Source organism: Rhipicephalus microplus, chromosome 2 (genome assembly GCF_043290135.1).
Source record: "Rhipicephalus microplus isolate Deutch F79 chromosome 2, USDA_Rmic, whole genome shotgun sequence".
NCBI classification, from domain to species: domain Eukaryota; kingdom Metazoa; phylum Arthropoda; class Arachnida; order Ixodida; family Ixodidae; genus Rhipicephalus; species Rhipicephalus microplus.
This window is the reverse complement of record NC_134701.1, coordinates 200,235,715-200,247,796: the sequence shown is the minus strand read 5'-3', so window position 1 is coordinate 200,247,796 and position 12,082 is coordinate 200,235,715. Positions and strand designations below refer to the sequence as shown.

General features: G+C 44.4%; 1 protein-coding gene across 2 annotated transcripts in view; it reads right to left on the bottom strand.

Moving 5' to 3' along the window:
* The window catches only part of Pask (PAS domain containing serine/threonine kinase), a 65,224-nt gene that overhangs the window by 24,996 nt on the left and 28,146 nt on the right, over window positions 1–12,082 (bottom strand). The window contains exons 1-6 of one of the 2 annotated variants that reach the window (XM_037421670.2): window positions 10,618–10,926; window positions 6,880–7,031; window positions 3,504–3,744; window positions 2,506–2,670; window positions 2,114–2,257; window positions 431–565 (exon numbers count right to left, since the gene is read on the bottom strand). In XM_037421670.2, the coding sequence (XP_037277567.2) occupies window positions 431–565; window positions 2,114–2,257; window positions 2,506–2,670; window positions 3,504–3,744; window positions 6,880–6,911 (717 nt within the window). In that variant the 5' untranslated portion in view covers window positions 6,912–7,031; window positions 10,618–10,926. Of the gene's footprint in view, window positions 1–430; window positions 566–2,113; window positions 2,258–2,505; window positions 2,671–3,503; window positions 3,745–6,879; window positions 7,032–10,617; window positions 10,927–12,082 lie in introns of those variants that run through there. The other variant, XM_037421669.2, reaches the window with a different exon arrangement.

Here is a 12,082-nt window from a genome sequence, read left to right as displayed (position 1 = left end):
TAAATGATTGAGTACAACGAGGTAAACCACAAATTTTGCTGGCTGCACTTTATTTGATTGGGTATGTAGTCTACCACTACAACAACATGGAAAGTATAAGATCCGTGAGAACATACAACTGATTACAGCTAAATAGAATATTACTAAGTATTTCGTATGTTCACAAACCCATTTTGGTCCTGTTGGCTCGCTTGAGCTGTGAAAATACTGTCAGAGGAAATGAAGAAATGTGATGTGTTCAAGCCACACAGCCTAGTTTCACACATTATCGGTATGCGTATTATTTGGATTGCCAGTAAAAGATCTCACAGTTGCTGTTGCAGAGGCCTTCATTACACCAACCAAAATTCGAACCGATGAGGTTGAAATGCTGACAGCGAGAAAGAAAAACAACCAACTACCATACTCGAGAAGTTAAACGTGAACTTACCTTGACCACGCCATCCTCACAGGTGGGCAGCAGAAGCGAAGGAATGATGTCCGTAATGAGTGTTCCTTCAAGTTCCGCACCATCTGAATACCCGCACAATGCAGCCAGGCTCTTGTCTGCAGTTAATATTTGCCCCTGGGGACAAAAAGGAAAAAAAGGTTACCAAGTTGAATACTAGCAATATTTGAAGAACTCCCTCGTCCTAACGAATTTGCGAGAGTATGTACAAGTTCAAAATGAATGTCCAAACAAACAAAAAACCATTCACGATCTATTATGCTTTCATTGCCTTGCTGTAAATGATGTCAGCTTGGCCTCGCAGGAATGCTGCTGATCACTTATGGGTACACTCAAACCTCAATATAATGAACCAGGATATAATTAAATATTGGTTATAATGAAGTAAATGAAAAATAGTCTTGGAATAAATATAGTGTTAAAAGTATACCATTATGACAAATTTTTGGATATAATAAACTTATTTTTGCATAAGATACGCCTTTGTTATATTGAGGTTTGAGTGTGTTTCCTTTTATGCTAATATTCATGTTATATGAATTTTCACTGTTGCACACCAAACTTTTCTCAGCTTGGCTGCAACTGCCTCATGAGGAACACTTGTACGTATGCATTTATAATTTTTCAAACATCCCGAATGGATTGTTCCATTCATGCTAAGCACATGGGTTGACACTGTGCACTAACACACTACCATTGTACAGTCGAACCCCTTTATAAGAAACACTGATATAAGAGACACATGGGTATAAGAAAGGCCAGTGTGCCTACAGTTGATAAAAAAAATGCATACCAGGTACCCTGCTTATAAGAGACATCTCATATAAGAGACAAAAATTGCTGCCTAGAGCATGCCTCTTATAAAGGGGCTCAACTGTACCATATATGCTTTGCATGATGGAGGCTTATCGCAGTGGAACATTGCACTAAGCATCACAGCGAGCGGCTTAGGGCAAGTTTTCGTTTCCAAGCTAGCTATCTCAGTAGGAAGCTGTGAGGGAGTGTGACATCCGTCAGCTAGCCTGGGCAAGTCCATCTCCTCTGGTGCTACCCTTTCTCTTTCGGGGCCCATCTAACAGTACACCACCTTTGGTCAACAAGCACATAAGAATGATTCATTTAAAATAGACCCAGACCTCGTTATAACAAAGTCACATTTGTCATGAAGATACTTTTTATATACGAAAATTCTTTATTACAAACAATTATTTGTAGCGATGTATGTATGGCAAAGCTAGTGGTAACTTACTTCGTTATAACCGATATTTTGTTATATCTAAAATCGTTACATCATGGTTTGAGTGTCCGTGTGCTCAGATTTGGGTGCACATTAAAGAACATCAGGTGGTCGAAATTTCTGGAGCGCTCCACTCCAGCGTCTCTCATAATCATATGATGGTTTTGGGATGTTAAATCCAGCATATCTATATATATAATGTTTGAATGTATATGTGTGGCAAAGTACTGGTCAGGTATGCACATTTTATCATTCTCACCATGCAATTGCTGCAACTAGATGGAGATTAAATTTAGAGCTTTGTATCAGCACAGTCTGACACAATTTCGGTCGATTTTATCAACATAGTGCGTCAAGTGCCATTCGGAAAATTTTGGCACTGAATTAGCTGGAGACATAATGGCCAAGAGCAGAGACAAAAAGCATACCTTGGCAGAGTCAAATGTGACCACTGCAGTCGTTCGCTGCACAGGTTCCATGACGACCAGGCATCGTGGCTCAGAGTCGGATTCAAGCTTACGGACCCACACCGAAACTGGCACCACTTTCCCATCACTGTCAATGAGGTCCATCTAAAAAGAAATAGAAGACAAGAGTCCATCATAAAATGTCAACACAAAAAAACCCACAAACTCTGCAAAAAAAGGGGGGGGGGGGTGCACGCATGAGAATAAGCAGAAGTTGCAGCACATTAAAACATGAATGGCAGGTACAGCAACTAGTTATAGGCTGCACCAGGCGGGATTTCATTCTAGAAATATGGACATCAAACCAGAGAACCTACCACCACAGCCAAGCACAAAATCCTGAGAATGCTTACCACTTTGCCAGCAATGACAACCACCTCCCCGGCAGCATCGACGTCGGCCTCGGTGAGAGCGTACTGGCCCTTCTTCATGGCTAGGAATTCCGACAGACGTCGGCTGCTGACCTGCGTGCTCAAAACGCCCAACAGGGCACAGGCTGCCTTGTTGGCCGTCAGGATCTGCAATCGGGGAGGAATGCACCGGTGACGGGCCTGAACTACATCAGCTCAGTGGAAGTTCGATCAAGTTCAATGCGCCAGCACAGCACCAGGCACATTACTGAGTGCTCACAGGTCTCAATTTGAAAATTTTTTCTCAACGATTCTGAGCTCTTACTATTTTTGTAAATGTACACTAAGGCTACAATAAAGCTCTGCTTCTCGACACAAAATGATTTCACAGTATTTTCAAGAGCAAAAAACTTCATTTGACTTCATAGAAGGCAAATACGAGTCCAATGAATGCCCCATTTTGCAGCACTTGAATAAAAAAAATCAGGGGTAAAGTTTGCTTTCCATCATGTCTGTTAAACTGTAAGTCTTAGCAGCAGCAATCAGAGTTTCTACCATTTACATACAGAATACTGGACCCAATAACTATTTATTTCTGCCAAGAAAAAATAAACGGAGTCGTCATGACTAAAAGACATGGCTGAACCTTGACCTATGTTACTATGTCAAGGTAGAGCACCATAATGAATACTGGTCAGGCCAGTTATTGAAAGTAATGGAGTAAACAAAGAATGTTTTTCTCCAACATCAGCATGTAACGAATACCCTACAGTTATAACTAATATACCGGTTGTCGTGAAGGTAACTGCAACACGAATGCAATTTTGTTTACAGGTAGGATTCGTGCAAACACTTTATGCGTAAAATAGGTTCCACGATTACACTCTTGAAACATGCCTCACATTAACACTTGGAGGAGTTTCCCGCTGCGCAAATACGATTTAACCGCTCCATGTTGAGACAAAGATGTGTAGCTTCGAAGGTTAATTGTGCTTTGTCACCTGTGTGGTAGAGGCATTGACGGTGACGACTGCCTTTCCAGGCTGTAGCAGAGAGGCCACAGGCGAGGAGGTAGCTCCTCCGCTGTAGAAGACCCAGCTGCCACTGAGAAGGTTGGTGCTGCCTCCGTGCGATGGCTGCAGTTCGGGGGGCCCCGAGACACCCCCAGCGCCACTGCCACTGCCCCAGCTGCCAAAGCTGAAGGCACACAGCGCAGTGCCTCGCAGCTTGCTCAGCGAACACCTGTACACAGCAAATACCCACACACATCGTTATATATAGCTTAGAAGGATGGATTACAGGTAGAGTTGGTAATTCATTGTTAAAAAGCGAAGCATTGAATAAACAAGCAAGAGAAAAGGCTGCAATACAATCTGTGGTGTTTTTACTTATCAGTAAAGTCCTCGTAGCATAGTCTCCCTATCTGTTGTTATTTGTTTCTCCATGCTTTTTTTTTATTTGGCAGTGACACACACTGCCCATAAATTTGAAAATTCACATTTCCAACACAGGTCATACTTGACAAGATTGAAATGAAGGGAACACAATAAAAGACAGTGAAAAAAAAACAACAACTGAAAACTGCCGATACTGCAAACTTTGACGAGGTGGCGAAAATGCACTGCCAGAAGTTTTTTTAAAATCAAAGCCTGCCATGGTGAATTGCTGTGTGCAGGCTGTTTTGCTAGTGCACATGAAGTTTCTCTTACCATTAAAAGAATGGCTCTAGGATCCTTTTTCGCTATGTTCTGTGGAAGCAATGTTCTGATAAAGCAGCACAGTAACGTGGCTCACCAGCGACGAAAGAGTGGTCACCATGGTTCCTGCATCACCTGCTTAGTTTAGTGATTGCTCCAATGTTTCCCCTGAGCATGTTTGCCAATTTCATATGTACGGAACACCTCAACGTCTCATGTTAATGCAGGAAGTCTGAGAGGCTCAAGTGTGTCACGTCAATGCCTCACTAGCGAAACCTGCGGTGCACTCTGGACACTTCATGCGGCCAATGTTTAAAAGCACCTAGCACCAGCACGCTGACGTTGCAGGCTTGCTGCTAGTGCGCATGGGACTTTACTAAATGGGTCATTTAAAAGACTAACGTTCTGGCCTATGACAATGTAAGGGTGGGGAAAAGCTAACAAGCCCAATGTGCAAGGAATACCTCACAAGTAACAATATGTTTTGCTTTCCCCAACCTAACCAGAAATGAAACAGGCTCAGCCAATTCAACATAGAACAGCCAACATTGGTGAATTTTTTAGATGAAATTCAGAGACATATACTATAGCTGTGCATCCACAAAAGTTCGACATTCAAATAAGTATAGGCCTGGATGTTTTTATCGATAGCAATAGTGGACATACAGAGGGAAAAAAAAAAAACCATAGGATTCTACAAAAGTAAACAACTATGGCACAACTACAGCCACGTGCACATGACTAAGAGGGTCAAAAACTACAAAGAAGTGTATTATTAGCATGGACACCCAGGTTTCCCCTAAAACTTAAAGGGATACTAAGTAGAAACAATGACCTTGTTTAGGTTGATTGAACTGCACTCTGAGAACTCTGATTCCATAAGTTCATTGTTAGCAGAAAATCAAGGTTAAAGTTTCATTTTTAAATTTCCCGCCAAAATTTCCACACGTGATGTCAGAAATTTCAAAATTTAGTTTTCTTACTTTCAAGATATTGGCTCGATGAAGTTTTCTGAAATTTCGTACGCTAAATCTGTGGCACCCACAGACAACAGCGTACTACATTTTTACCAAAAGTGACATCGGACCTAAAAGACACCTTCAGAATCTGTGACATCAGGATGTTTGGTATGGGAATCGCAAAGCGGCGTCTCCACCAGCGTTTTTGCGCGTTTTCTTGCTTACCAAGTGTCGTATCACGGTAGGCATGGTGTTTTTTATGATTGCGAACTTGTACTTCCTAATACACAAAAAAGCGTGTTTCTGTTCAGTGTACCTCTAAGATTAAAAAAAAAAAACCCAAAACAGGACTAAGAATTACGTCAAAACAAGGAGAAGAGTAATCGGACCAAGTATTTGAATAACAGTAAACCGCCGCAAAGTCATAATTTAGCTGACTTGGCATTAGCGGCAAACGATTGGCTGCACGAGCTGCTGATTTCGTTGTCTCTCAACAAACTTCAGTTAAATGTTACTAAAACGAAATACATTGTTATAAGCCTAAGAATAAACCTGATGACACAGACCTTTCTCTTCATTTTGATGCTTGCGCTATTGAACGGGTATCTGTATTTAAGTTTCTGGGAGTATTGTTCGAAGAACATTGGAACTGGACTCATCACGTAAACAAATTACGTACTAACATCTCCAGGTCCAATCGAGCATTTTATAGTATCCGGCATCTGGTTCCGACTTGGCTAAAACGTCAGCTGTGCTATACGCTCATACATTCTCAACTATATTACTGCCTCTTAGTCTGGGGTACTACAAGCAAAACAAACTTATGTAGGCTGACAGTCCTCCAAAAACAACCTGTTCGACACATAGAAAACCTTGCATGGCTTGACCATACAGCACCGTTTTTTTTTAAAAAATGAGATATTAAAAGTGGATCAGCTATACAACCTTAAACTTGCTATACATACACAGAAAGATGCATCAAAATGAATCTATGTTTACACACACGTACTTGACTAACCGCAATCCACATAGTTTACGACATAGAGACCTCGAAGTTCCGCTTTGCAGAACAAAACACGGCACTAAACAACTTAAATACATGATCCCTAGTTTCTTAAACCAACATCCGCAAGTACTTATCAATATGTATGAAGTTTCGTCAACATCCCTGTTTAAGCGTGTTGTTAAATCATATTTGCTGTCTTGCGTGCCTTCATGGTATGAGTACGACCTCTAACATCATGTGGCTTATGACCTGTTACATTATTAAAAAAAACAACTCAATTGTACTATTCCTGTATGTATGTCGCCATCCCTTGCAAATAGTGCTATGTCATGTTTCTTTTTCTTTATTTCCATGCAGAGCTTCCGCTTTCTAGTGCATAATTCCTTAATGATAGTCACAACCCTGTTGGACAGTGCTTGGGTGATAGGGCCATTGTCAGGCAGTCAATTCTGCCTTTAGCCGTACTGTACCTCGACATGTATTCTGTTTAAAATAAACAATTCAATTTAAAAAAAGTTACAGGCATCATTGAACATCGAAGAATAATACTTTTAGTTGCGGGGAAACAATTGCAGCAGTGCGAACAGCAGCACAGTCAACGGATTTCAATTCATTGATGCAAGTACAAGCGAGAAATAAGCGTGCAGTAAGATACATGTGCATCAGACAGACATGAGGCATCCTAATTTAAATTGTCCGACAAAGAGAAACCCACCTGCGTTGCTGCTGTGCTGCTCCGCCCGCCATGGCCCCATCGGTGTGCCGGTCTGAGCGACACGCACGCACCACTCGATCAAGTGGTGTTAGGGAACTGTTAATCGCTGCAGGCCAGCCACGGCTACGTACAAGGGGCTTGAATGGGGTGAGCTGCATAAAAGGCCAGACTAAATGACCACCAGGCCACAAGAAAGAAGTAATTGTTGGGTTTTACATCCCAAAATTAGGACATGATCATGAGAGACACCATAGTGGAGCACTGGAGAAATTTCGACCACCTAGGGTCCTCTTGACACTTTGCGGTCGACACCTTTTTCCACGTTCCATCCGTTCCGGTCTGAAACTAGATGACCCAAAGCTCAAGTGAAAAAAGTTTACTTGCTGTTTCACAGATGGCACACAACGTTATGTAAAGCACGCACAAGAATCAATTGTGAAAGAATGTGTCCAGCAGCGCCCATCCACAGACTTCTGCAACGGAGTTGCATTGCCGAGCAGGGAATAACAATGAACCACAAAGAGTTATCGTGCACCTAATCTACGCATGCGAGCCTCTATAATTCTGGCTCCACCGAAATGGGGCTGCCGCAGCTTGGATTTGATGTCAAAACCTTCAGGTCAGCAACAGAGCACCATAACCAGTAGACAACTGTGGCCAGTTCACAAGGAAGGAATACTGAAACTAGAAACAATCTAAATGCAGTGAAATATTTATCCGATTGCTTGGAGACAGTCACATCTCTACTTCCGACCCACAGCTGGTGCTTGCCCAAAGGTGACAAGGAATCTACTGCACAGTGACAGTCTGATGAAAAAAAAGAAAAAAAAAAAAACCCCACTACACGTGATAAATTCGCAACCAGTCACATACTCCTCAGGGAAAAATTAAAGGAATCATTCAGTTGTGTTTCAAAAATTAGATTATCATGTGACATGACCAGCAGCTTCTGATGATTTCGGTAGCAAAGTGTCACTGGCATGCAAGGTCGTGCCAATCAACTAGAATCTTTTTTTTTTTAGCACATTCCTTCATCTACTATGCAAGTGAGCTACATGATTTCACAACTTCCGTAAAACTAATTCATTACTGGTGGTGTGTGGCATTTCCAGTAGGAACATGACATTTCGTATGACACAAAAAGCAAGCTTCAAATCAGGCACATATCACTACATTTCAAGGGCCCAGCTAGTAGCCTTTCCGTCTCACAACACAACAATTTTCTTAACAGGAATCTCGCCAACAGTTGCAACGATAACATTACTATTACTGACTTCAAGAAATGAATTGGACAAAAAATTAGAACAAAAATGTGCAGGCTTCCATACTGAGGATAAAAAACTAAGATTGATATCATCAGCAGCAAAATATTTCGTGATTACAATTAAAAACTGAAACAGTGAATGGCATCTGATTTTGTGATTAATATTTACATCTAGTGGTACTTTGTGAAACTTGATTTAGACAATTGTCAGTGGCAGTAGTGCTACAGAACACCTGCAAGTGACAAACACTCATTCAAATAAGAAGTGTCTAAGTACCTGCGTTGTTCTGTCGAGGCTGCCTTACTTTAAGAATGCTCAGCTTTCCAATTAAAGAACACTTTACACTGAAGGTAATACTAACATACTGGCAACAAAGTCTCTTAGTGGAGCATCTCTAAAAGAATCCCGCATAGCATTGTGAACTGCTTTTACTAGCATTCTCAATAAACATGATTAATGTTATACGATAAGTCATGTGCAAATGTGATTAAGGCAGGGAAAAAGAATGACATATGCACTGCTTTTGTCTCACTCCTGCTCTTAAGCTGTTCAGAGTATTATGTTGTTATACCAAAAGGTCCATCCAATAATCACATTGCTTTCAGGTGCACAACGTCATTTGCCAATGCATTGCACAACTCCTTTCCAAGGTGAAAATATGCAACTGGAAATATCACTAGTTCCTACTGGCACTGACTGAACCAGCTGGAAACCAGTCGAAACAAAGTTCAGGGGCCTACTGGTTCCTTTCATTAACCAACTGGGAAGCGGAATTCCTTCTTCTACTTGTACATTCTGGTAACAGCATACGTCTCACTGTGCTGTTCAGTTGAGTACTGTTATGCTGACTAAGCACCACGTTTGAGATAACTACTCTGTGTGTAATAATAATACGCCGGCAAGTTTTTCACAGCAATTGAGTTTCACTGACTAAAGCTTTTAGACATGTTGTCAATCAGTGCAAGCCATGCCTAAAATGTATGTGTACATTCCTTGAATGTCGTAGGCGATTCACACTGATTCTTCTCGACACAACCATGCGACACATATATGGTGGACAGGAGCATAGCCTGGATTTTATTTCAAGAGAACAAATCTCGATGTGTGTGCTTATGTATGTGTGCAAGTGTGTACAAAGTAAAAAATTCGAGTGGAGTTCAAACCAGCCATTCGTTCTGTGGCTATGCCTATGATGGCTAATGTAGCACACAGTTTCCTTTTGCTCAGTTAATCGTAGTTTCTCTAATGAACATGCAGCATATGAGACAGAGGCACATGTAATTTTTTTCTTCCGTAGGGATTGAAGGGTAGAGGAAACAGACCAATTCTAACACCCTTCCTCTTTTGCTACACCAATGATATGATAACACTTAGTTATTCTCTACCAGAATGTTGGTGTAAATTCAATTGCGAAACTTTACGACTTCAGCGCTCTAAGCGAAATTAAAAGTGGTCCTGCCTCATCTATCTATACATATTTCATAATGGCACTTTTGCTTAACAGCCAGTCAAGTCGACTACCGTGGAGAAAATAAACAGCACAGGACACTAACGGCCTGCATAACACAATATCCGAGGGCCCACACGCGATTAAGTCGACGGCAAGATAAACCAATGCACATCACGTGCGGCAGTCAGGGTCATCACGTGGATATTCACATAGCCCGTACTGGAGCAGGCGCCCGAAAGATGAGCGAGCGGCTGCGGCCGAGTAGGTGTGTAAAATGCTTCACAAATTTTTACCGTCCCATCGCAACAACGTATACGTGAGAATAATCGAGTGAAGGCAAGGTGCGAAAAGTCGCGCAGAAATAATTGATTCGGTTGAACGGAGGAGAATCAGCCAGACCGGGCAACGATCCCGCCGACGCATAATGAATGAACCGGCGCGGCCAACGCAGCGCTGACGTCGAGCGACCGCCGGCGCGTGCCAAGACGTTTAGGCGCAGGCGTGCGGACGAAGAATGAAGGTGCCAAGGAAAGAAGAGGGTGGGGTGAACACGGCTGGCGGTTGGTTCCGATCCTTCCGCCGTCTCGGAGTTTCTTCGTACTGCACCGAATTCAGCCACCGCCGCGCGATGTCAGAATAACCGTGTCGCAGACGTGTGAGCGAGAAACGTCCGATTTGACAAAACCTATTCCGAGAAAGGGCCATTCAACAATAATTTAAGAGGGTATTCGCCGAGATCCTGAAAATGCGGACGAATCCGCATAGTTTCGCGTCCGAAACAACAATACGGACGTCCAAGCACGCGCGGAGCGGTTTAGGAAACACCCGTTCCTACGTACAAACGTTGGCCCGACGATAAGGTGCAGTCACGGCGAATCGAACGCGACAGCACCTTCCTTCGGTGCAGCTTAGGATCGCACGTTCAACATTCCGCGGAGATGAATAACCCGATCGAACCGACCCGTCCGTCGAAACGCACATAGTACGTCGTCGCTAGTGGATCCATCAGCGCGTTCCTCTCACCTGTCATTTTCGCCATCCGCACCAGCAAGTCGACGTTCACGCAGGCAGGAAAGAGAGAGAGATCGACGTAGCAGCGCGTCGTCTGCTCGCGACGACCAGACGCCTTCAAAAAAGCGCTTGACCTCCGATGCACGACGGGGGCTGCTGGCCGCCCGAAAGTCCGGTCGCGACGACGGCACTGGCGGCGAAGAAGGGAGGCAAGCAACCGAAGTTGACGAGGGGCCGGTTCGCGCACGAATTAGCAGCGCCAGGGCGGAGTACGACGAGGGTCTGCTGCGCTCGCCGTTGCAGCGGCGGCCCAGACTGCTACCCACCGCCTCCAAGCAAGCACTACGAAGTCGACACGAATCGATAGAGCCCGGCGCGCGCGCCGAGCAAGCCAGCGCGGTCAAGCGAGCCTGTCGTCTGCTTCGCTGCTACGAAGCGTTGCCGCTAGGGAGCGACGTCGGCGGCTCGGCGTAGTACGAGGCATCGAAGGAAAACAGAAGGAACGTGCGAGAAATAAAGTGAGGAAAAAAAAAAAACGGAATCCACACGGAAGCGTAGCACGCCGGGCGTCCGGAACCAAGCCGCGGCAGCACGCATGCGGCCGGCCGAGTCCGCTTGCTCCGTTTGCGTTTGTAGGAGGGCTGTGCCCGCTCGAGCTAGCTAGCCGAGCGCTTCCAGCCGCGACCGATCCAGATGCACACACATACAACACTCATACCGCGTGCACAGTACTCACATCACAACGAGCTCGTCACGGCATAATCGACGACGCGGCTTTCAGAGCAGGCGGAGTTTACGAAGGGGAGGACAGGTGCCATAGCTGGCGCAGTCCCATTGGAATGGGACAAGCGCGCTGCTCAGGCGGTGCATCCGCAAACACACGAAAGTGCCGAGCTTCACTGCTGCGCTCAGGCGTGTCTTTGGCCGTTAAGGCCCATACTGACAAATCGCGTTTTCCTTTGTGTCCTTATAACGCACGTAGAGTGTGCAGCTCTTGAGGAACAAGCGTCCAAGGTTGAGCAGCCAACAGTCACTGGGCGACTAAACCACCGGCGGCGAATAAAACAAACGTGAAAACTGCGCCAGCCGGCTCTGCTGCGACAAGCCAGCGCACAGTGTGAAGATTTTAACACCCTGTAAATCGTTAACGGCAACCCGCGCCTGGCCACTGGCATCTTCCATCATGTGCAGCGAAACAAAAATAAAACGACACACCCAGTCATCCAAGCCTTCAGATGACGGTTCACTCATGGCGAATTTAGATGCGCCGACACGGGCAAACGAGCGACGCGTGTACGAATCTCGTCGTCAGGGCAATGCGTACGATGACAGAAGAAGGGGACAAAGGCCATTTGTTTACCACACAAAGCACATAGCCATTTCAGTAGTTTTGCAGTGTCAGTCGCAACCAAAGGCATGCATGTCACGGTAGACACTCACGGTCTAGAATGAGTGCTAACGTTATCCGCACACATCC